This window comes from Oryzias melastigma, linkage group LG6, assembly GCF_002922805.2.
Source record: "Oryzias melastigma strain HK-1 linkage group LG6, ASM292280v2, whole genome shotgun sequence".
Taxonomy (NCBI): Eukaryota; Metazoa; Chordata; class Actinopteri; order Beloniformes; family Adrianichthyidae; genus Oryzias; species Oryzias melastigma.
The window spans coordinates 2,673,410-2,699,785 of record NC_050517.1 but is presented as its reverse complement, the minus strand read 5'-3'; the positions used below and the strand labels follow the sequence as shown (position 1 = coordinate 2,699,785).

Here is a 26,376-nt window from a genome sequence, read left to right as displayed (position 1 = left end):
ACTTTCAGTCTTTTCAGGAAAAGCAGAAACAAGTCTCTCCTCAGGGAGCACGACACCGGCAGCTCTGTGACTTTCACAAATGTTTTAAGGAAATGAGTTGTGAACAATTCTAGACTTTTGTCCGATGTGGACCAAATATATATATATATATATGAAGATTATGGAGAAAAATATCCAAAAACTTTTTTTGTTGCAAATATTGATCTGTATTAAAATAACTTTGATTTTTTAAAAATAATTCACATATATTGTTATAAACCACAGACACTGTGAGCATTCAAAGCATGACAAGCAGTCGAGTTATTTTGACAGATGACATTTATTCTCACCAAGCATCTGACATCGTATTGGCTACAGTTTTCATGGATACATGGCCACTAAAGCTCCAGAGGAACACCAGGAACAACCAGAGCGAAAGGAACAGAAGAAGAAAAGAGTCAGTGCTCCAAACTACAGCTGCTGCACGTCAGTCATCCTGCCGGCCGGCTGGTGCTGGTCCATCCAGCTCTGCTGTCAGATCAGTGGTCCCACAAGAATAACATTCAGTCACGCTCGCTTTAAATATGGCGTTTACGTACAGTGATTATGCATGAGAATAACGGCTAGCTGCTGTTTCACCAAACATTGATGAGTGACAACACACAGTAAGGCAAACCAGACCAGAAGGCTTCTGGGTCCAACATCAGGATCTGATGCTGTTTTCTGAACAATACTGAAAGCTGCTTTTAACACAAACTCATTCAGTCTATGATGATGTGTTTTTACACAGACTGCAGCCGCGGTACCAGGTGAACAGCCCTCAGAGGAGTGAAGAACCGCACACACACTAACACACCGGCAACACGTGCAGGAAGTTGAAGAGATTCATTAAGACTACTGTGTTGGTTCTGTTTAGGTGCTCAAAGGAGGGTTTGAGGACGTTGATCCTTTCATGGTATCACTTTGGGAAACAAGGCCGAGTTTGTCACAAACTAAAAAGGTCAACTTGAATTAAGCAGCCTTTCCAAACTGTCATCTGTACACTTCACTTCTCCACACAGAAAACTAACTAAACACGAGTATATCTGCTGGTTTAAGAAGTTGAAGCTCACAGAAAGATAAAAGGGCATGATCAAAATTCAGCAATAAAACTTGGGTTTGAACTGAAGTGCTTTAAAAATGGTACAGAACAGTTAGAACGAAAAAGAAACCAACCAGAGCAGAGGCAAAGAAAGGACTGTAAGGAGGTTCACTTTTGAAGCTCTGTACCTGTCAGGTACAGCAGGGAAAAAAGGCATCAGACACATCAGCATTTCTATCATTAAGGAGAGTTTCATGTTTCCTCCTGACACTAAACTTCCACCAGATGTTGCCATCAAGCCAAATTACAAATGCCTACAAAGAAATCAGAACATCTCAAGATACTCTCTGATGAAAATGGAGATTTGAACGTGTGTTTTTCTGAAGATGGAGGGCAAGCAGAAAGAACGTTAAGCTTAAAACAGTATTTGTGAGTATTTCTTTGTTCAGGTAGTGAATGCAGAGCAGATGAAACAATGCTGTTGGAAAAAGGTCATGTATGTGACTTACACACAAGCTCCCCGCTCTGAGCTCTCAGCAAAGGGGAGGGGAAGTGGGGTGGAGATGCTTTGCCAACAGTCCCACCCAAAACTCAGAGGTGAATTTTGGATGAATTCCTGCCGCTCTGTAGAAACTATGTCCTAGAAAACGACACAAGATTTAGGTTTTGACTAAAAATGGCATCATCATCATCAGATGATGGGAACACTTTGAAAATAGATCAGAAGATGATGGGAGGGGGACTTTAGGTGTATAAGTAAAGTGAAATGACAGATGATTTCATACTTGATTCCAGGTTCTAGACTGCTCCTTCTTGTGTGGAGAGAGCAGTCGTCTGCATTGCTCAGGAGGGATTCTGCTTCATTCTTCCACTCAAACGCTCCTTAATTCTTGAGGGTTCCTCAGGTCTCTCTTCTGAACTTTGATCTTCAGTTCTCCATAGATTTTCTGTGAGAGTTGATCAGGTGACTGAGGGGACCATTCAAGCAACATGACTTTCTTTTTTAAAAGTAATTCATTGCTTCCTTAAGCTTGTGTTTCAGACCGTTGTCTGGCTGGAATGACCATCCTCTTTTTGTTTCTAGCTTTTGATGGAAGGCAGCAGATTTTTATTCATTCATCCTGCCTTCAATAACACGAAGTCTCCCAATACTCCTTGCTGAAAAGCAGCACCAAACCATGATGCTTCCACCCCCAACTCAACTGCTGGTATGTTGTTCTTGGGGTGGGCGGTGCCAGTTCTTCTCCAAACATGGTGTGCAGAATGACAGCCAGAATCTGACCATAATGGAGTCTCCCAGAGACTTTACGGCCTTTAGCCGGGCCTCAAAAGCCTTTGGCTTCACAGTGGAGTCTTTCATGGTGAGCGTGGACAGACGTCATGACGCTCCAGCGCACTGCTTATTGAAACAACAGTACCTGCTGATGGGAGATCCTAAAGTTCTGCTTGGGTGGTTCTTGGAGATCTCTGATGACTCTCTGGATTCCTGATGGTGGCTGATGTATTTGGAATATTTCCAGATAAAGGGCCCTCAATGCTGGTGGGAACATTCCTCATTCTGGAAACATGCCCTCCATCAGAATGTTTTCAATGATAAGATCTTTGAGAGCCTCCTGGGTAATGAGAAGCCTGCAGAGACCTTCAATTAAGACGGTTGATATCAATGAATATAACTGGAGGCAAAGTCTCTCTCTTAATACTGACAGATTTCAGGTGACCTCCTGGCTTTCTCTGTCATTTTGCCACTTCATGTCAATACTAATTCCTTGTGCCAGTTCACTTGATTGTGACTCAAATCCTTAAATGCTGTGATTTCTTTGGATGAATTCAACATTTGGATTGATGGAAACATCTGGAGGAAGTTTTGAGTCAAAGGACACTAAGATATCACATCCTTTCATTCTGGAGGTGAGATGTTGATTCTGCTCTGATCAAACAGAAAAACTGGAAGCTGCCTCCTTTTCTCCTGACGCCTTCATGTCATTTCATGACAAACCAGACAACAGTGTGTGTGAGAAGTGTTACAGTGCTGACTATGAAAGCTTCACATCATTCTCTCGAATGTCTTTAGTGAGACGATTAATCTACTGAGCAAAAGGAAAAAATAGGCGTTTGTGCAATTGTTACTAAAGCAAACTAAACTCTAATGAGGGAGACCCTCAGACAGACCGTTAACCTCTGTGGGCTCAGACAAACGGGTCACATGACGCTGAGGGTTACGCTTTGCAGCTGTCGGCGTTGGGTTCCGGCGTCTGGGGTCAAAGTGCAGACAAACGCCGCGGCCTTTTTGTATTCAGTTGCTGGCCACCTCATCTGCATTGTCTGCCGCCTCCAACGTGCTGTCCAGTCCGCCGCGCGCACGCCAAATCTTCACAGTCCGATCACTGGAAACAACATCAAACTAAAATGAAGGAGCAGAAGCAGCAGCAGCACTTCAGAATCAGGCTGAGGTCCTACGTTCACACCGGCATCTGACGTCATTCAAGAACGCGCTTCAGCCTGTGGTGTTCACACGGGACTGTCACCACCAGATCCCTGCGCATGGACCGAAGCTGGAAGAGGTTTGCTGCAAAATGCTCAAGTTTTTCCAGCTTTTCTGACACAGCTCTTTTCTGGCATATGAGAGCCTTAGGCTGCATTCAGACAGTCTGAATGTAAAAATGTAATTCCAGTGCTAAAGCCGTTCTTTATTTCAGTTCCTACTCTGAGCTCATTTCGGTACTCTCCGCCCCGCGCTTCCCGGTACCCGCTCCCAGCTCTGTGCTCTGCAGTCCCAGCTCCCCGGTTCACGCCCCGTACTCCCCGCTTCCCGCACCACGCTCCGGGGTCAGCGCTCCCGCGGTGGCTCTCTCTCTGCCACCGTGTGGAACGGGCGAGCCCCGCTGGTCCGGGAGGCTGTCCGGCTGCAACCAGAGAACCGCGCGCTGTAACACGACTAACGCTGATAGAGTCACTGGAAAAGTCGCGTGCCCAGAGCTGAGTTCCTGATTAGCTGATGTGACACAGCGACTTGGAAAACTTCAGGTATTTACATTTGGCGCCTGCTGCTTGAGTGGCGTGCGCTGCGACCCTGCTGCCGCCACTCACTCACCGGTCTGACCACCTATCAGAAAGACTGAGTGGGCAGCGGGGATACCACACCGCCTTCCCATGTGTTCCAACAGAATAGGCTTGTCTCAGAGATTAACACTGGACACATTTCTGGCGACAGCAAAATAAAACGTTCTTCAAACTACACAATTAACACAATTCCAGTGGATTCTGAAGCTGAGAAAAGGGAATTTCAGCACAAAAAATTGAAATTTCGACAAGTTTAATGGATGCATTTTGTAAGTACAGCCCAAATAGTGTCTTAAGAATGTGCGTAGTGATGGGCGAATATGAGTTTTGATCGTCCATTGACGTTTCATTCGAAATAGTCGCAAGTTTGTGATGGCGGTGTGATCGTAGCTTCAGAGCTAGCATTCAACTAACCCCTAACACTGCAGCTCCAGGGTTTATCTTCTTTGATTTGCTGTAACTTTTCAACCATTAACACAATCAATGTAATTCCAGTAGATTCTGAAGGAGAAAAGCGGCACAATGGTTGAAAAGTTACAGCATGTTAAAGATTTTGCGTTTAAGCGTCACCGGTGACGCCTCAGGTGTTAAAAGGTTAAGACAAAAAAAATAAACTGAGCACCAGATGTATATATACATACATATAGATCATCTTCTGGAGCTCGTGGTCTAAAGAAGCTCGCATGCTGAAAAAGTGTAAGCACTCCCTGCTATTCAGAGTGAAATCTACCAGACATTTATGTTTCGAACTAAAGCTTGTAAACAAAACCATGTGACTAAAGATCTCTTCAGTCATTGGCCAGGAATTATGAGGGCGGGTCAAAGCAATGAGAGAAAGATGAATGGAAGTCCTAAGCACTGGAATTCTAGTCGGGATAGTTCACTTATTCAAACGTTATATTTTGCTGACCAATTTGCTGGTCAACGTGCGTTTAGTATCGTCCAAAGACCAAAAACGCTCTTACAAAGTTGCAAAGCGACAAAGCAGCGCGAGAGCTCTTAACATGGAAGTCCTAATCGCACATATGCATGCATTTAAATCGGCGTCTTATTGAAAGCAGTCGCTTGAGCGCACGTTTCAGAAGCTGGTGTGAACGCAGCATCAGACGGCAGGAGTGCCGGGTTCTCGTCGTCTGGTTTAGGTTCTGGATGTTGGTCTCTTTTTTTTACCCAAAATTTAAAGCTTTATTCCATGTGTCACAGTTGACATGCTGTCACTGTCTACTCTTCCATCTATGCTCGTAGCCCTGGGCTCTGCTGCCGCTTTCCAGGAAATGTCCGTTTTTACAAGCCAGCAACTGTACAGTCATTAAATATTTATCCATGCTCTGTCGTTCGTAGGTTTATGTACAGGTTGTTGCTTTTCAGGAAAAAAACAAAAACAAAAAAACTTTCTCCTGCATGCCTAACAGTAAAGTTGAAGAAACTTTTTTGTCTCAAAAAAGGTGTATATATATATATACCCTTTTACAAACTAATTAGCCAATTAATGACTTTGCTCCCTTAGAGTGCAAAGTCAAAATGTAAATTAAATCTTTAACAAACCTGGTTGGATTTCTTGAAATGTTCTTATAACAGTCATCTGTCAAATTTAACATTTCTAAATGTTAAATTTAGTTAAAACTAGTTTGTTTCTTTGCCATCATCCTACAGACAAGAAAAATGGGGTTCCAAAGCCGTTTATCCTTGATATTTGGGTAAAAAAAGACCAAAGGTTAATATTTTGTTTAAGAAAAGCAGTGGAAAACTCTTTGCCAGTTAGTGGAGGCCAAAGCCTGCAGGCCGTACGCATGCGTGTGTGTCTGTCAGTCGGACTCACTCGGAGGCGGTGAACAGGTGGCTGCTGTTGACAGTGATGCTGTTGATGGGGCTCTCGTGGCCCTTCAGCTCTCCCAGAGCCCCCAGTGTGTCTGTGTTCCAGAGCTTGAGCACCCCCCCCCTGCAGCCACTCAGCAGTGCCGGGGACCCGGGTACCACCCCCAGCGCACAAACCCAGTCCCGGTGAGCGTTGGGCACTTGCTGAAGGATGAACAGGATGAACAGGATGAAAACGTTAGAAAATCAGAGTCATTCCTGTGGCTGAACGCTATCCTTGAAGGGAGATGCAGAACTGCAGAGTTGCTCGTATGCTTATCTGTTTTTGACATTTTTACACTTAGATAAATCCAAAACCAAACGTTTCACAGTATGACTTTGCTAAATGATGATGACTTCATGACTTCTCCACCTGCTGCTCGGGGATTCTTGAGCTGGCGTTGACTGATTACAGAGAAAAGTATCACATTTTCCAAAACATCAGTGTTTGAGGTCATCTGTTCTGCATTCATCAAGGGTGAGTGCACCTGGCTTGTTTGCACCTAAGGGTTCTCTCGGGACGTTATTTCTGTCCAAGAGGCAGAGGTCACGAGAAACATGTGAAAGCGTAGACATGTAGGGTAAGAGATGAGAGGGTGGACATGACTGTGTGCAATCAGAAGTCCTCTCAGTGCTCTCTCTGACAATATTAGCTGCACCCTTTAGCCTCGTTTCCCCTGACCAGTCCAGTGCGGTAAGGAGTAGTACGGCATGGTCCAGTTCATTCTGGCGAGAGTTTCCACTCTGTTAAGCCTCGCTTCCACTGAGCGGCTTGTTTTCACGGTGCATGTGTGATGTAGACCGCGAGCGTGTCATTGTAGTGCGACAGCTAAAAAGCAACAACAATGGAGGTCATCCAGCAGCTCATCTTTGTCTTGCTTTACTTTTTGAACATTGTGTATGACAGGAATTTAATGTTGTTTGAAAGAAGATTGTGGGCGGAAGAAGAATATCGTTGTAAAGAAGAAAAGGCAAACCATAGAGGTTAATACCACTAGAGATGACACGCAGGCTTTTTTCTATTGTCCAAGATACATAAAGAGAGACACCATATTGGAATGGTATTAAAACAATGAGACGTGGTTTAGTAGACAGAGTAAAATGACCATAAAAGATTCATTTTGGTCTGATTTTAAAAAGGAAAAAACTTTAAAGGGAAAAATAATTCCCAGGTCATGGTAATAATGTTTTTGTACAAAGTGCAACAAATGAACGATATTTCAAACTTTTTAAAAAATAAATAGATTATTATATAGAAACCCAAAGCATACCTGATGCATGGTTGTGATTTTATTCTAATCTACAGACAGACTGAGAGTTACACAAACTGTTAGACTCCTCATCTGTGTTTATAAATGGATCTGTGGGTAGCCGACATCGCCACAGACCGCCAGCGCCCTTTATATATGGGCCGGTCCGCGCCCGGATCAGCGTGATATGGTCTGATCCGACTGAGAACAGCGCAGCCCGGTCGACAGCCGCACCGGTCCTGACGGTCCTGCAGACGGGAGAGGGGGCTCAGTGAGACCTTCATCCACGACCCCGGAGCGGCGAGGTCCGGGCGACACCCGCTTTAAAACACGCAGCGGCCGGGATTTATCATTGAACAAGATCATCCTAAACGTTCATCATTGAGAGTAAACTCACTCTGATCTTGTTTAGATGTTTTCTAGAAGTTCTCCTTTATCAGCTGACAGCAATAATTTACTAGTGAGAAGTCACATTCTAGTTTTTCCAGATCTGTTTGTACAATTGTAACACAGCAGTAAACAGACATCTATTCCATTCCAATATGGCGTCCACGTGTGTACGCAGCAAGCTAGCATGCTGTCTCTAGTGATATATCTAATTGACAGAAACACTACCTTAGTGCTATACTGCTGCTTTCTAATGCCCTCATCACTTTCTGCCAATCAGCAGGTGGCAACAGTAGCTCCGCCCCAACGTCCTATTCCCTTTTTCTATGGACCCACTACGGATGGGGGACCTCAAGAGGAACGGGTCAGAACTGTTTAATGGGTTCATTTAATAATGGAAACGCTCAAAATACCGGACCAAACCATACCGTGGTGAGGATTAAGTTACACACACCCTTAACACCTCAACAATCTACACTCCAACACCCATATTACACCAAGAAGGTGGGACCTCTGATCTTCTGTCCCCTCCCAAATCTCTGGTGAGGGTAACCGAGCCCTCAGGGGGCCGTGTCCCTGTGGTGCTGGTTCTGGTTCCTGCCCTCGAGTGCTGGGCTCTTCCAAACATCCATCAGTGGGTGACCTGGTCGGCCATGTTTACCATGTTGGTCAGGGACCCCCACTTCTCTTGGGCGTCCTCCTCCTGGGCGGTCAAACGGTGGAGGTGGACCACCTTCTTTTACTGAGACATCTGATTGGTCAGTTTATAACCTGAAGAACTTGCACTACAGAATAATGGTCATGGTAGGTTTTCTGCTCCGTGTCTGGCTGTGTGGTCATTTCATTGGATGGACACGGGGCTTCAGGACATTGTGGCAGCTTCAGTTCATATGGAGATGTTCTCTGGTGACAGTTGGAGCCGCTCATTTTGTCGTTTCTATATTCCAGTAAGAACGTTGTTTTCTCCAAGTAAAGACACTTCTAAAATTGATGTTTAATCTATTGTTATTACTGTTCAAAAACCGCCCCCTGCAGTTCTTTGAATGACAGGCGTTCCCTCTTCCCTGTGTCTGGTTTTATTTCTCACCTGCAGCAAGTCTCTGCGGTCCAGGTCCCACTTCTTGATTCCATTATCTCTGGAGCCGCTGAAGAACATGTCACTCTGGACCACCAGTGACTCGATTCCATCGTAATGAGGAGGCTCGAAGTTATGTGCAGGGCTGATGCTCCCCAGAGAGCCTTCTGTCACCTCAAACAGCTGCAGCAGGAAAAGCAGCCTTGGTTCAAGTGTTTCAGAAACGCTCTCAAATCAAGCATGCATGTTGTTGTTTCTCAGGTACAGTTTTCTTTGATTAGTTAGCTGAATAAACTGAAGAACTCCTAGAATGAATCAAATGTTGACACAGTTCAGGATCAACGACAGCAGGATGTAACCGCACCTTAATGTAATGGTCCTTAGATCCAGTGATCACCAGATCTTGATTATTACCAGACTGATCCACAGTCAGACACATCACTGGACCTAGGTGACCCATGAGTTTACCTGTAGATGCAAATCTGTCAGAAAAACAAAAACAGTTCAGTTCTTTTCTTTTCTTTGTGTTAAAAATGACCTCAGTAGATTTAAGTGCTGAATGTTGTAAAGCTGATAACAACGTTTGGGGAAGAAGTTTACCTCGCTTATGCAGAAGCTACTGCTGAGAAGTTATTGACTCACCAAAAGTGTCTGTTGTGATACATTTATTTTCCTAGACGAGCACTGAGGTCATTAATCAGAGCCAACGCTGCTGACAGCAACTGATCAGAGCTCCGGTTTGCACTCTTTCTAAATGAAATGAGTCGTTCACAGAGCTGTGAACAGAGACTGGGCTTTTATTAAGCCGTGGTGCATCGTGCATGTGAAACAGGTGTGACAGACAGCATCACTGAGATTCAGGGAGAGAGCATGGAAATGACAGACCACATCAGGATTCAAGAATGAATGTCAGAGGCCACCGAGACGCTCGTCACAGGAAACTAATGAAACCTGCTTTCTATTTTCTTTGTTTGTAATTTTCAATCATGTCAGCTTGGTTCAGACAGCTCTGACTGTCAGGAAAACACTTCAATTACCGCTATTGAAGAACGTTTTCTAATCTTGATGTAACCTTGGCCACAAAAAAATAAGAATACAAAATAGCTTTAGATTTATTGTCAAAGTCCTCCCAGTGCTCTTTTCATTAGAACTATACTGGTTTCAGCCCAAATCCAAAATCTGTGTTGTTTCTTAGGACATAGTTTCTGCAGGGTGGGAGGAGTTAATTAGAAATGCACCGCTGAGTCGTGGTGTGGAGCAAACCCACCCCCCTTCCCATCACCCATAGCTGAGAGCTGTTTGTTTACAGTGTTCTGCTCGCTTACAGCCCCTCACACCCCCAACCTAACATCAGCAGTCAAACAAAAACAGTGATCAATATCATTTCTATCCAGCTGAACCGTTCTGATCCAGATTCCAGCTCAGACCAGGAAGACAAAGACGTTCATGGATCTGTTTGTCTACAAGGGGATGGATCAGAATGGAGCGGAGCAGGGAGCTTGCAGCACATTTTCTACATCACTAATACAATGCTTTTCTGTCTGCTCCTGATTCACAATGATTTGAAGAAAGAAATACTCAGAAATGTAATTTTTATCTTAATTTTCTTCATCTATAATCATCCATCATAAGACAAATACCACCAGAGCGTGGTAAAAACACTACTTTCATCAGAGTGGACCCACTCTGAAAAGGTGACATAAATTCCACTTTATGTAATGCCTCAATAAAATAGTAGGAATTCTGATAGTTTGGGCAAGAATGTAAGCATATATACAGTACGTTCCAAATGATTACACAAATCATATTTTTCTATTATTTTTCTAAATACTCAGTCCAGCATAATAACCTAACCATTAGAGTAAATACTGTTATTGAACAGATAACTGGATTTTCTTTTCACAAATAAAAGTCTTCAAATGTTCCATATTATTACATAACAGAGTTTGATTCAACATTAATAGATTATAAAGAACCAAAAATGGTAATTTGTTGAGTTTGCTGCATTAGGAAGTCATTTTTACTGAATTTTAAAGATTTTCCAATAAAAACATCTTCATAGGTCAAGATCCATTTGAACAGTAGCGGCCCGAGGATTTCAGAGCTGAGCCCCCAAAACCATCCTCGTTAAGATCAACTATTTTATCTTTCTAACATCCTGTTATATATGAATATTATTTCATGGATCAGTTCAATCATCAATGGATCCTTTAAATAGACTACATTCACTACAATTATACATACTACAAAAACATATTTGCAGGATGTCAGAATAGCCCTCTGAGCTGCTGTTTGGATGTGAACTGCCCCCCACCCTCACACATGTTTGGCTTGAGGATGATTGAAGGTTCTCAAGTGGATGGGGGTCACACCATCAGTTTATCTCCTTTATAGTAGCCAATGATGCAGAGGCATTTCTGCAGCATGAGATGGAGCATCATCGTGATGAAGAGGGTTTTGTTACAGAAGGCTCGGTTCTTCTTTTTGGACCTCAGAAGAAAGTGTTCAGTCAGAAACTCCACCTACTTTCCAGAGGTCATTTTCACACCTTCAGGGACCATAAAGGGGCTGATCAGCTCTCTCCCCATGATTCCAGCCCAAACCATGACTCCATCACCTCCTTGCTGACATCACAGCCTCGTTGGGACATGGTGGTCATCCACCAAGCCCCATCTACTCCACCTGGACCATCCAGGGCTGTACGTCCCTCATCAGTGAACCAGACTGTTTAAATGAGTCTTCATGTCTGTCTGGATCCATTGCAGCTCTTTCTGCTTTGTGATGGTATTTTAGCAGCTGCTCTCTAATCTGATGGAATCGTCTGCAGAAACCTTCCTCATTCAGTCTTTATCTGCACCAACCTGTGCGTCTGAATCAGACACAAATCTCTTCATAGTACGATAATCACGCTTAAGTTTTGGTGAAATGTCCAAGGTTTTTCTATCTTGTCCAAGACATTGAACTATTTCACTCTCTTCACCAGCAGAAAACCTTCCTCCTTTCCATATTGGTTTATAATGCTGATCTGCTTAATAATGTGGAATGTCCTTCTTTAGTCATTTTTCCTTTAATTGAGCTCACCGGGTGAACTAATGATCACAGATGTTTGAGATGTCAGTGATCCAAACAGACACAAGATCATCCATGGGTTTCATTGAAAATCTAAGAATTTGATCTTTTTGATTCTTAAATACAATTTGCATCATAATTTGGAACCCACAGTAGACTCCATCTAAAGCCTTTCCTTGAGCTTATTCATCTATAGAGGAAAGCTTTAGTTTTCTCTGCTTCAATCTAAAGCTGCTGCACTGATCAGAACCAGAGACCCACAGACTGACTCACCTTCTCAGGTCCCAAACCCTGACAGAGTTTCCAGCAGCGGCGTACAGAACGCTGCCGTTGGGGTTGAGAGCGATCTGGTTGATCTGGTTTTCTCCAGCAGGGATGGCGACGGTCCGGTTTGTGTTGGATGCGCAGATGTCCCCGACGTTCACCTGACCCGAGGATCTGCAAATTCAAGAGCACAACTGTGAATTTATGTCACTGAAGACTTAGAGTGAGCAAAAGCTGAAAGATGGAACAGATCAGTAATAAAACATTTTCAAACTGTGCTCATGATCACTAAACAACTGAATCTGAGCCCGGTTCTGCTCACGGGGCTTTGGGATCTTCAGCATCATGAATACAGAGAGCAGAGCCGCTCACGTTAGTGTTCGGATGCACTTGGCTGAGTCCCTGATGTCCCAGACTTTGATGTAGGAGGTGGAGACGGTGAAGACCAAACTGGAGCTGTACCGCACTGACACCACGTTGTTGGGGTGACCTGCCAGCGACATGATCTCCTGACCCGTCACCAGATTCCACACCTTACAGGTCCGGTCTGCAGAAGCAGAAATGCAGGAAATCACTTTCAGGGCACAGAAAACCTGGAACCTGCTCCCTGTTTGACAGAGAACAGTCAGAGCAGCATTCATGTGACAGGAATCAGGAGGATTTGTGTTGAAATTCATTCATCTTAAAAGCTTGCTTCTCATTTTTGTCTCATAGCTGCATTCATGTACACACTGTGCACTTGACAATCCTAATGAGAGCCTGCCACTTTTAACTTGCTGTTGCACAGCTGCATATTACAGTAATGAATGAGTGGAAGACCCGCATCAGGACTGAGAGGCTGTTGTACCTTTGGATCCGGTGAACAGAAGGTCATCGGTGCAGTCCACACACAGAACTGCTTTATTGTGTCCTTCTGCCACGTGAACGCACTGCAGCGGTGCCAGTCGGCTGCTCTTGGTTGATGGTACAGGGCTGATGACCCCCCTGGAAGGACAAATAGACAGGCTTCTGTTAAAGCTGCATGAAGATGCTGAAGAATGTGTGCAGAGCTACAGACATGCAGCGCGGAGATTCTGCTCAAAGTAACACAGATGCAAGTCAAAGAAAGAGGAAGACACCCCCCCCCCCATGACCTGGAAGAGCCCAAGTAGAAAAATGTTCCCCAAAACTGATGAGACGCTGAGGACAGTGCAGAGGTTGCAGGTTTTTGGGTCGTCCGGGCCATAGAGGCTAAGTGGTTTAAACTTGTGAAGCGTTTTTTTGCCGTCATCAAAGGCCCAAAGCGCTTTCCAGACACATTCACACACCGATGGCGGCGCCGCTGCTGAACACCAGCGAAAACCTTCCATCAGAGGCAAGGTGGGCTTCAGTGTCTTGCCCAAGGACACTTCAGCATCATGGGCAGGCAAGGCGGGAATCAAACCAGCAACCTTCTGTTCACAGGTCGACCGCCCTACAACCGCACCAGGACAGCAGAGAGGTGCAGCTGCTTCTAAAGGGGAGCATGTTTCCCATGATTCCCTGAGAGGTAATGATGATGTGACGTTTTTGCTGCTGCAGAACGCTGTCTGTTCATGTCTCCGCCTGCGTCACCACACTCCGATCAAACTAAAAGAGAGCAGAATCACGACTGTGCAGTCTCTCCTCAGTTCAAACTCAATTTAGAGGGACAACATTTAAAATGAACAAATACTCATTAAAGACGTTAGATTTGGTTCTGCAGACCTACAATGTGTTTCTCCATCAATCTTTCAATCAGATTTCTCTGCTTTAAACATGTTCATGCACTTTTAAAAACCTGAAAACACAGCATTCAAATTCAAGCCTTTTCAGAGACTTTGAGCCCCACACAAACCACAACACGATGAGCATGAAGGAGCAGCTAATGCAGACTCCGCCTTCAGCTGAGCTCTACTTCAGGTGTCCTATAGGTGACGGGGACAGGTTTGGCTGCTGGACACGTGACATGCATTCAGACTTCTGATCAGGATCGACACTAAAGGAACCTCTCTTCAAATGGTGTTTTGAACCTGATGGTGGAGGACACGGATGAAGAAAATGAGCATTCTTTTTAATACATTGACAAAAGCATTAAAAATAAAGTTGATTGATAAATAGCCTATTCTGTGGCTGACATGGTTACCACGTCTTTGTTCAAACCTGTTCCATTGGTTTCACATTGCTAAGCTGAAAAATGTTAAAGCGATCCTCTTTACATCCTTAGAGGAAGAGAGTGTGTGCTGGTCTAAAACTGGTCCACGGTTCGGACCGTCACGCGGTGGATAAACAGCGCTGCAGTCCCCGGGGTCTGTGGTGGGAGTGAGAGGAAGAACTGGGCCGCTCTTCAGGTTCCTGATGACTGAGCGGTGAGGGAAAGCAGCAGAGATGCCAATTAAGCTGCAGCATAATTAAAGCGTGCTGAGCTGTTTGCACAGAGCGGCGTGAGTGTGGGAGGACGGCGTGAGGACAGAAGGGAGACGCATATGCTGCATTCATGTCATATGGGAGCTACTGTCTGCACGCCTTCACAGCATTCACAGCACTTTTTTAGACCTGTCCTTCTGAGCTTAGATCCCAGACTTTTCAGGGTTTTAATATGAAATCCACACAGAAACTCGCAGTTTTGTTATTTAGCAGCTGAAACCGCCAGATAAGAACCTCAAGACTCGCTCCATGAAAATTGTGTTTTTGTTGTTTTAACTGGGATGGGTGTTATATCGGTGCCAGTATCAGTATCAGCTGATATTTGGTAAATTTGAGTTTATTAGTATCGGACCGATGCTAAAAAAATTGAACGATATTGTCGACTATTTTCAGATACACTTTATTGCTGACATGGATACTTGTTCCTCATAGATCTTTGGCTGAGAAGTTTGTGTTTACAGTTAAAGTCAGTAATTATTCTGACTGTATTCTGTCTATATATTTATATTTAATAGAGATACATGTTTCCGATTGATCCCTGCCAATGAGAAGTTTATGATTTATAATTATGTCTAATAGTCAGTAAATGGTCTCAATGCTTTCAGACATATTTTCAAGTTTTAACGTGTTTCTTTGAGATCCCTTGATGCATGTTAAATGCTATTTTCCACGAGTGTCAAACTCAATCACACAGGGGGCCAAAATCCAAAACACACCTTATGTCGCGGGCTGAACAGGATTCCAGAATAAATCAACTAAAACCTTAAATAACTATCAATATTTTACTCTCCATAAAGTAATATATTTTGTCAAAATTATACAAGTTAGAAATGAGCTCAAGATAACATCGAGTAATTAATAACAATAAAATAAAATGATCTGGAAGGCCGGATATATTTACCCAGAGGGCCCGATCCGGCCCCCGGGCCTTGACATTAACACGTGCTGTATGTTACTAAACCATGTCCCTGTGTAGTAAAAGAAAGGTTGTGCATTATTATAAAGAAACAATAAGCAAATCTAAACTAGGTGTTATTGTAGACACTTGAATATCAATATCAGCTGTTGGCCACAGTTGCAGGGGAAATATCGGTTGTCTGTATCGGACAGAAAAATGATGTTGTCCCATCTCTAGTTTTACCGTGTTTTAGCAGTTTGGAGGACATGTGTATAAAGAAAGTTAGGCTTAAAATTGCATTTCTGAGTATTTCTTTCTTCAAATCGTTGTGAAGGACTTATTTGTGATTTAGAAAATACGCCGGGCAGGGCACAAGCTCTCTGCTCTCATCAATAGGGAGGAAAAAGTGGGCGGGGTTGCTCTGTGCCAACAGTTCCGCCCACAAGTCAGTCCTGCTGCTCTGCAGAAACTATGTCCTAGAACAGTGGAACCTTTTTGGGGCTGTGGACNNNAAAGTACACAAGTCTTTGTAAGGTGATAGAGGGTGACCTGTACAGCAAGCATATAATGTCCAAGCCCTGGAATTATGGACCAAAACCTTTTTATTTACATTCAGAGACGGCTATTTTAACTTATTTCTCGTCAAAAAAGCAAAGTTTAAAGACAATTTTTTCAAAAACTGTACAGTAAAAGTACACAAGTCTCCTTGAGGTAATAGAGGGTGACCTGTACAACAAGCATATAGTGTCCAAGGCCTGGAATTATGGACCAAAATTTATTTATTTATTTACATTCAAAGATTACCATCGCAACATATTTCTCGTCAAAAATGCAAAGTTTAAGTACTATTTTTTCAAAAACTATACAGTAAAAGTACACAAGTCTTTGTGAAATAATAGAGGGTGACGTGTAGAACAAGCATATAGTGTCCAATGCCTGGAATTATGGATCAAAATCTTTTTATTCAAATTCACAAATGGCTATTTTGACTTATTTTTCATCAAAAATGCAGTTTAAGTACTAATTTTTCAAAAACTATACAGTAAAAGTACAAAAGTCTCCTTGAGGTAATAGAGGGTGACCTGTAGAACAAGCATTTTCTGTCTAAGGCCTTGAATTATGGACTCGTTTATTTTTTAAATGACTTCATTTAACTTCATTATTGAAAACTCTAAACATTTCTTTATAAGAAATGACATAATAAATACCGGATTATTAGTACAAATATGCACTGATAGAATACGTAGTTTTGTTGTAGAATTTTATTTCTCTTTTTCATTTTACTCCGAGCACATCTGACGTTCTAATGCTCCAACAGAAAGCTCTTCCACCGAGTTTCATGCTCTGCCGTAAACCGTGTAATACGGGCGCATGACTTTTTTGTAGCGCGGCTGGCTTGACCACGGCTGAGCGAACAGCGGCTCACTTGACCGCAGTTGTTTTCCTTCTGTTCTTCTGTTGCTGCACTAATCCCAGCCATTCGCGGAGAAAGGTTCCACATGCAGCTTTCCTCGTGTGACACGCCGCTGGACTGCTTTTAGCGCTCAATATAATCGAGAGAATCCGGTTGATTTTCAAAATAAAAGAATTCTGACTCAAAAAAAAAAAAAAGTCCCTAAATTCTTCCGCGGCCCGGTGGCAATGGGTCTGCGGCCCTCCGCGGCCCGGTGGTTGGGGACCACTGTCCTAGAAAACAGCACAAGTTTTTGATTTACCTAAAAACAGCATAGTCATAAATGAAAGACCACTGGGAACGATTTGAAAACAGATCAAAAGATGATTGGAGTGGGATTTAAACTGGCAAACAGATATTATGTTCAGTCTCCAAAAAACCCCATAAAAACCAGATGAAGATGGAATAAAGAAATGTCACAGCGGGCAGTGGGCTGCTGGCAGTGTAAATGTCACGCTGTCCCAAAGGATCCTACGGTCTTCTCTTCTGGTGGCTCATCGGTCAAAACAAAAACTAGTTGGATGCAACAATTATGTTTCCAGTCAAAAACCCTTCCGGCTCATTTCTGCCCTCAGGAAACATCGTTCTTTTGGAGGAAAACAATCGTAAAAATAAAAACTGATGCTCTTATTATTTAACAATCCACAAACAGTTCTGCTAGTTACAAAAATCAACATCTACAGAAGTGAATTTGCTGACCAATGCTGTGAATTCTGTCACAGATTTACCATGCGTGATCTTGTTGTAAAAAAAAGTTTAAATAGAATTTTGCCGTATTCTGTGGTTCTTCATGATTTACAAACAAATTAAGGAAGGTAATGTGCTGCTTTATGTAAACGATGGATGACCTTAACTGAGATTTCATCAATTCGTCTTTTCTTTGTGGGACTCAGGAATTAACATGCTTACAGCGATGGCAGACCAGATTAAAAAAGTGAGTTGGTAGTGCTGGGCGAATCGATCCAAAATATCAATAGTATCGATCACAAGTTGGTCTCGGTATCGGATCAATACCAGCTGGCAGATATGGATGTTTCCACTCTTGTTTGAAACTTTTGAGCATCTGCAAAAAGGAGGCAGCTGAGCGTCTGCCTCCACACTCTCAGCTGTCCAGCAGCAGAGATGGAGCGCGCATGCAGCATGCAGGGTTCACTATTTAAATACTGAGTTGTTTTTTACAAGTTACTATTCACTTGTTTTTATTGTTCTATTTAAAGGCTAAGAAGTTACACATTATTTCTATTTCATCAAACTATTTGATTTTATTTTTGCATCATATTACTTGTTTCTTTTGGTTTGTAGACTGTTTAGCATTCATTTCTTCATTTTTTATTTAATTTTAATACATTTTTATTATTTAATTGAAAATATTGTTCTAATTCTGTTTTTTTTTTTTTTGTTTATCAAGTAATTTTAAAAAAGGAAATGTAAAAAAAACCCGATAACAGCGATTAAAAACACTTGAGATTCTGAGGTGAATGTCACATCCACCGCATTCATGAAAAATATATATTGGTATCAATATTGGCAATATTGACCAATATCGGATCAATACAGAAATGCTCAGTATCGTGTGGTGTGTGAGGTGATCTGAATAAAAAACAAATATAAAATAAATCCTGACTGTAAGTAAACAGCCCCCACTACATAAGGCAAAGAACAAGAAGACAGAGACTGATGGTGGGAAGAAACTGTTCTGAAAGAGAAAAGGAAGAAGAGATGTCCTGATCCGATCACGCATTTACAAACTCAATTGGATGTTGCGCGCCAATCAGGATCAGATATTTATTTTAATACTATTTTGATCAGGTATTACAGAAAAATACCACAAGAAGTTTGCATGTTATGAACAAATGAAAACATGTTATAGTAGGAAAAGGTAGCAGAATATGTCACTTGTTTGAGCTGGAGGAGCACTAGAACAGCTCAGTAAAGACGTAGATTCAGGCTCATTTCATCAAATGTTTTCAACTATAGGTTTGTCTTAACCCAAACCATGACCGAAAAAGGCTTTTCAAATAACATGAATTCCTTTCTATGTGAATTAATCAGAGAGACAGCTGTGCGATGGATGCTAAGGGACCGTCTACAAAGTGCAAGCTCCAGAAAAACAAAAAGAGAAATCCATAATCTCTCAAAAACAACAACTGATAAAAGGTTACGTTGATATGAACTAGTCAAGAATACTTATCATCATATGTATACTACATCAACAATTTAACTCATTAATTTGTAGAATTTTTAGTGAGGATATGAATCACATCTGATCAAAACTGTTCAATCATTTCGATGATCCTAAAGCAACTATCACCACACTTTCTCACATGACTATCATTGCCTTCTGCAGAAAAGATTGTGGAAGAAAATCATTTTGTTTCATTTTAAAAAGATGATTCATGTAAAGTTGGATCATTTTTAATCAGAATCTGCACTATTTTTTACTATTTCATTTTTGCTTGACTACTTCACAGAAGTGCTCTGCTTGTGTTAAATGACAACAGAAGGTTAATTAAATAAAAACTTTGAACAATCAGGATCTGCTTACTAACTGTGTTCATGTTTGAATGAGACACAAGTATCAGATCAGGACTCAGTATCTGCAGATCCTCAAAATCAAAAGATTTGGAATCAGATCTGATCGGGACATCTCTAATAAAAGCTGAAGTCTGCATCAGCTTCACTGTGAGACCACCAGCAGAAGTGAGTTCTTTTCCCGCCTTTTTCACACAGCTGCTGACTCCTCAGCATCAGCTTCACTCAGGAGACTTAAAAGGAAAGCCAGAGACAAGCGTGCAGCAGGTCAGCAGCAGAGCATCTGATCAGAAGCTGAACGCTGAGTTCTAGAGTCAGCTCATCAGAGCAGGAAGCTCAGGTGAAGCCACATGCCGCCCCAAAGCAGGAAACCAACACAAGAGTTAGTAAAGTCAGGCAAAGCCTTCAGCTCTTTGGGTTTGTGGCCAGCTTTGCAGCCTCTCAATGGGCACCAGGCTCTTACTGTGTCATCTCCTTGACCTTTGCCCTGTCAGCCGCAGCTTGAGCCTTGTCATACATCTTCCTGCGAGAGAGCGGCGAGGGCTCCGTGGCGCGGTTCTCCACAGCTCTGGAGCCAGAGCTGAGCGTTCAGTTTGACCGATTTCACCACAAACAACACACAGACAGTAAACAGAAAACATTTAACACAACACAATAAACTACACAGGCAATGAGGAGATGTGCATGCAGGAAACAACCACGCGGTGAATTGGTGGTCCTCTCCACGTTCAGTAATGATGAGGATGTTAAACTGTTAAGAAAGCCCAGCTCTCAGCTGACATGGTAAGGACTGAGGCGTGGTCTTCATGAGCGGATAAAACAGCAACTTTTGCGGCTTTGTTTCGTTGCAGAAGCTGGAAGGATCAGCATTAAAGCCATTCAAAAGTTTGTCTTTCCAGACAAACTCATCTGCTGGAGGTAAATGTGCTCAACTTAAAGTGTGCTGTTGATAACCTTAAAGGGTAACCAAACAGGGCAGTTGGAGGCTGACTCCATTCTCAGCAGAGATTTGAAAAATACCAAAAAGTGGGTGGGGCTAGAGGAGGTGTGGCTTGGATCTATGATAGACAGCTAGGTTAGCTTTATGTAGCGTACGCTTCATTATGGAGAGTGGTACCGGGCAGAGTGATGCAAGTTTCTCCACAGAAACTGAGCGGGTTGAGGATTTTTCTCCTCCTCCTTCCCTTGAGGCCGGTTCTCATGGTCCAGAACCTCATTGATTCCATCCGCTGGCTACAGATGCTGATTTTGTAATGCTCGACGGCGGCATGCAGCTGAGAGTTTGTAGGTCAGACCTGTGTCTGAGAATGGTAAAATGCTACTAGCATCTTAGCTAATAAAGACTAACATATTAAACCATCAGTCCAGAGTGAAATGTTCATTTAATCCATCACCAGGACAGAGTTTGCTGGATATAGTGCTAACTGAAATCAGTCTCTGTTCCCTCAGTTCCATGTTCACTGGAAAGTCGTGTAAGCCAGTAGATTTTTGACAACTGAAGGAAAACAGCTACGATCCATGCTAAAGCTAACAACGACCGTTACAGAATCAAAGATGGGCGGGGCTTTCATTCTGGAGCTCAGAGCATGATGACGTCAAACTCCTGGGACTTACACCAGTTGACCAAACACAATTTTCAACTATAACACCTCAATTCAACCTGTAGGGGCAGCACACAGACTATATTTTCAGGAATTAAATACGTTTATTTTAATTTGCTAAAAATGTGGCAACAACCAAGAGACAGCACTTTAAAAGCCCCATTTATAGAGATAAACTGCCAAAAAATAGGATTTAGGGTTAGGTTACCCTTTAATGACTTACTCCTCACAGGGAGGAGGCGGTGAGACGTGTCGGATCTGGACTTACATGCTGCCCAGTTTGGAGGAAAAGCCAGGAGAGAGAGCGGCATAGTCCCTGACCGATGAGCCCGATAAGTCCACGTCTCCACCCCCATCTGGGGTGTCGGCCAGTTGCAGCATTGGGCCAGAGAAGTCTGTGGGGGCATCAAGGGCAGAGTCGCTGTTTGCATACAGCAGCTCCATCTGGGTGGTGGTTCTCCTGCGAGCCTGGGTGGAAAAACATAGAGAGAAATCCAGAATTAGTTCATGGTTTTAGATGGACGTACCTCAGATCTAGAGGTGTACTACCTTGTTTCTTGTTTTGGTCTCTCCACAAAGTTTCACCAGGTCTGATGCCAAAGTGCTGAAGATAAAAACACACACGTGTTTAATAAGGAAGCACAAAATACAGAGTATTCAACATTAATACATTATGAAAAGTACTTTACATTATACCATGCTCTGGATGAATATTTGACTCTGATTAGCTGCAACCATCAACAGGATCGTCATTCCAGTAGATTGTGAAAAGTGGCTCGATGAGCAGCTCCTCTCCTTCACAATCTACTGGATGACACTGATCCTGTTAACGGCTGAAAAGGTACAGTAAATCAAAGAAGATAAACTCTAGAGCTCCGGTGTTAAAGGGTTAATGCAATTCCAGAGGATTCTGAAGCAGAAAAGCAGCATCTTTACTTTAGTAATGTGTTGCATAACGCAGCAAAGCCGCTATGAAAAGCTGCTTTTGTCCACATCAGAATCAGCTGATTGGATGGAGTTGATCACGTGAATGTCCAGGAGTTCCAGTACATCAAAGACCGAGTGTTATTCACGTGCAGCCGGCGGCATCTCCAATGTTTGAGGGTTAAAACGAGATAATGGACACCCAAACACGAAGGTCTGGTCACATAATCTGGAGGTCCTATGTTACTGCACTGGCCTAAACGCCAGTTTGTAATCATGACCCAGAAACACAGAATAGGGCTGGGTATCAATTCTAACTTCCAGAAAGGATTCGATTCGGTTCACAAGAGTTTGAATTGATTCAATTCCGATTTTTTCAACTCGATTCAATTTTGAGTTTACAGCTTTATACACAGAAATACATGAATAATCTACTATATGATTTGAATATATTTATATTAATCTGATCCAGTTCACATACTGTAAATGTATCAGTGAAATAATGAGATTACAGTGTTACATGGATTCTCTAAAGGAGAAGTTCTAACAAAAATGATGAAAAAATGATGAACATTTCAGACCCTCCATGATTTCTATTGAGAGAACTTGAAAAATCACAGGTTGTTCAAATACTTATTTGCTTCACTTAAAGTAATCTTTGTTTTTTTATTATGAATGAAATAATTATAATTTGGATGTAATCACATTACAATGTTTCATACTAATTGTTCATTCTTGCAGTGAGCTCTGATGCAATAGTCTGGTCCAAAGCTCCTGTTCTTTGATGATGATCATGTTCCTGCTCTCTGTCAAATAAACTACATAAAGAAAAAGAAAGATGAAGGACATTTACATTGTGATAGTATTCTTCAACATGTACTCACGTGCCCTCAGCTGACGGGCTTTGAGCCGACTCATCACTGCTGCTGTCATCTGCATTTTCTACAACATGAGATCAGACAGCAATGTTTAGAATCCTGAGCACAACCTGTGGAAGAACTTTATTCTCCAACCAGGAATACGGCTCCCTTACATTTCATTCATTACCTTCTTATTTTTAATGCTGTCTTTACTTAAGAACAAATATAGTAAATGAACAGGAGAAGCAGATGAGACTGATGTCAGCGCAGCACCATGCTATTCAACTGTCAAATGGCTCCTTTTTGGTGGGACCGCACCGACAGAAAACGATGAGAGGTTTGAGGTCAGAATGGGTTACTGAGAGAGGGCTTTAAGGGAGTGTTGGTAAAAGACTAAATGGCTGAGGGTAGTTATTAGTCCGTCGCTCCGGATGAAGCTCAGCTGAGGCGCCGACAGAGCTAACACATCCACGATGTTTAGTTCCTGTGAAAGGATCTGGGGTTAGCTGGTGCTGAAGCTTTGAGGCTGCAGCTCATGAGCCTGCAGGAAGGGGAGGTGTGCCAACAGACTGAGGGAAGGCCGACTGCCACGACCTCATGCACCTGCTGCAGTTAGTTTGCAGGGGACAGGAACCATGCAGTCACAGAAGAATTAGACTCCAGCATGTTTTACTCACCAGCAGGAATGTTACCTAGCTCTGAAAAACGATAGGACAAAGAAAACAATGGGGAGGGTGAAACGGGACAAAATATGAACACAGTCCCTCCAAATTCTAAGAACACACACTGTAATCATTGCAAAAACATGCAGATACCAACAGTTTAAATACACATGTGATGACAGCTACATTACAGAGCTATATCAAATATCATGAGGAATCAAGCTTTTCAGCAGAAAGCAACAAGCAAAAGGCCCAGTCATGCAGCTGACCCACACCCAGACGCCTTCCTGAAGGACAAATGCAGGTGAATAAAGTTTCTTTATGTGCATCCAAAGTAACCCGTGAAAAACAAGTCTCCATCAGGACCGCGGCTGCAGCTGTGGAAGTGGTGTCTGGGTGATTGCTTACCTTGAAGAGCGCTCCCCAGCAGCGCGTCCAGCTCCGGGTTGAACTCGGCCTTTTCTTTCAGCATGTGGAACAGCAGCTGGTTCTGAGTGGCGCTGGTGATCTCTGTCTGCTTCAGCCTGCCCTCCATCACCTTCACCTGAGACTCCCTCTGAGCTGCCTGCAGGCCCTGAAGAAGCAGGAGGCACAAGCATTCAGCAAGTTAAAGTAAAAAAGAACAAAAAAACTAAAGCTGTGTTGTATGGCCCGCAGGTAATCCCTACTGTGACCCCCGCCGCCCCCTTTGCCCCACCCTCAATTGCTGAGCGGCTGCTCCACGCCCCTCACTCTCCGCCATGACACCCTGCTTAAAGCTGCCTGTGATAAATTCATTCAAAAAACACCTTTTCAAAATGGTGGCTCTTATCTTGGTTTTATTTCCATAACAACCAGTGCTTTAAGTGGGCCGGTGCGCTCCGGTGCTGAGCACTGGGACTTCACACTTTAGAGCACCGCCTCTTCTCACCCACTTAGGACCCTCCGGTGCTCTATTTTGACATCCGTATTAAGGCTAGATCTAGGCATGGGCACGGTGGGGCAATGCCCCCCCAAATTTCAGGACTGCCCCCCCAAACGTGACGCGATGCAAACAATAAAAACAGAGCGCTCTCTGCTCTCTGGCTCCCGTTCAAAGTAGCTGCTAGTGCTGATTGGTAGATCCAAAGGAGGGCGTGGCCTCTCGCTTCACTCGGGTCCTCCTCTCTCACTCCGTCGCTCACGCGCACACAGGCTCAGCGGTAGAGACGCGGTTCTCAGCAGCAGAGCTATTTGAAGTTTTCGTCTGCTGTTTGTCGCTGAAATGACTCCATTAACCGTAATTTAAACTCCTTCTTGTCCTCATCTGTTGCTCTCTTTGTTGTAGTTTGGAGGGAAAAGCGAGAGTTGACAATGTTCAGGTTTCTGGTTGCTAAAGCTGGCGCTGTTTGTAGCAGTGAAGCTAACAGTACCGGAGCATTAGCTGTGTTTGAGATGACTCGTCTGCATATCGGTGAGACCAGGCGGCTGCAGGCGGGGGATGAAGGCGACAGCGGGACTGAATGAGAACAGGAGGTTGGGGTTGTCTTTGACACTCCGTTGAATTTTAATATGCCTCTCCTCCTTAGTATAAACTTTAATATTATATTTTTTATAATATTTTTTAACATTTGTTCATGGACAACAGATAAAAAATAGCTCTTCGGTCAATTTAATGTCCATTGCCCCAGAGAAATAAATAAAATTGAAATAAAAGTTAACTTTTAAAGGTAACAATAACATAACAGATTATTTGAAATCTTGTTCATTTTTACATCAGTGATTGACTATGTAGCCTATTATCCTGATGTTGTTGAATAATATTTAGTGTACTGAGTAATTTATTGATTGTTTATTTAAGACAGAGACAGCATATTTTGATAAAACATTTAAAAATGCAAATATACAAGATTATAGCCTTTTAAGCTAATTTCCATCTTTAGTCCCTTAGAAAAATAAAAAAAAGTTGATCTGTACTAAAAGAACAAATTAAATCAATACAGAAAGGAGACAAGACAACAGCAGAAACAACAGATGGGGTTGTCAATTTAAAAACAACAACAACTGCAAATTCATAAACGTAGAAGCAATTATTAAGAAAAAAGTAGAAAAAAGGAAACAATAGGTAAATAGACGTGAAAGAAAAACAAAAAATAACAAAAAGACAATAAAAACCAAAGCAAAATAACTATCTATACAGAGCTGTGGTGGCAGTTTTGATTGTCCAAGTGTGAGATGCTCTGTAGGAGAACACTTCCTCACTGAAGGAGCTTTTCCTGAGGGGAGCAGAGCAATCAACAAACTGATCCAGTAGCCCTGTTTGTGGTTTTTGTGATAAATGTCTGTAAAGGAGGAGGGGCCAGGCCATGAAGGATTTGACAATTACAATTGAGTCATTGGATCCGACATAATTATCCCAGTCCAGCAGGTTGTGTTTTTTCAGTGTATGACAGTGATGGTGGGCTTTTGGCTTCCTGTCTAATACTTTCACAGCTTGTTTGTGGAGAGTTTTGAGGGTTTTAGAGTTGTTATGTTGGCTGATGCTCAGCTGGTTGAGCAGTAATAAGTGTGACATGAACATTGCATCCAAATACAGTTTAGCTGACTCTAGGGTTAAGTTGTTCCTGTTATATCTAAAACTGGATAAGTTAAACTTAATTTTGTTATGAGTTTAGTATTTTAAAGTTAAGAATTTAGTGAAAATAAGAAAAGATTCAACAAAGTACCAAAACTACATAACAGGATTTCAAAAGCTGGATTTGAACCCATTTCCTTCTGATGAAAATAAATTCTGTCGCGTTTTTAGGGCAGCTGCAGTCCACAATCATGAGTACACTTATTAATAAATTATAATAATAAAAGTTATTTATATAGCACCTTTCAAGATAAAAATCACAGTAAAACACAGAATAAAACACAGAATAAAACACAGAATAAAACACAAAGTAAAACCAAATATAAAAACAGGACATAAACAGAGTTAAGAAAAAGCAATTTTAAAAAGATGTGTTTTTAGCTGCTTTTTAAAAGAAAACCCTGAGTCAA

At 42.5% G+C, this 26,376-nt stretch overlaps 1 protein-coding gene across 9 annotated transcripts in view; it reads right to left on the bottom strand.

Moving 5' to 3' along the window:
* Positions 1-300: 300 nt before the first annotated feature.
* Positions 301-26,376, bottom strand: part of kif21a (kinesin family member 21A) — an 82,600-nt gene continuing 56,524 nt past the window's right edge. For 5 of the 9 annotated variants that reach the window (XM_036212617.1, XM_036212619.1, XM_036212618.1 and 2 more), the window contains 13 exons: positions 23,782-23,947; positions 23,389-23,409; positions 22,736-22,793; positions 21,477-21,531; positions 21,196-21,395; positions 19,790-19,906; positions 12,867-13,003; positions 12,392-12,566; positions 12,029-12,193; positions 9,051-9,168; positions 8,699-8,869; positions 5,940-6,139; positions 301-3,444 (listed from right to left, as the gene is read on the bottom strand). In XM_036212617.1, the coding sequence (XP_036068510.1) occupies positions 3,354-3,444; positions 5,940-6,139; positions 8,699-8,869; positions 9,051-9,168; positions 12,029-12,193; positions 12,392-12,566; positions 12,867-13,003; positions 19,790-19,906; positions 21,196-21,395; positions 21,477-21,531; positions 22,736-22,793; positions 23,389-23,409; positions 23,782-23,947 (1,674 nt within the window). In that variant the 3' untranslated portion in view covers positions 301-3,353. The remainder of the gene's footprint in view (positions 3,445-5,939; positions 6,140-8,698; positions 8,870-9,050; positions 9,169-12,028; positions 12,194-12,391; positions 12,567-12,866; positions 13,004-19,789; positions 19,907-21,195; positions 21,396-21,476; positions 21,532-22,735; positions 22,794-23,388; positions 23,410-23,781; positions 23,948-26,376) is intronic. The other 4 variants (XM_036212612.1, XM_036212613.1, XM_036212614.1 and 1 more) reach the window with 4 other exon arrangements.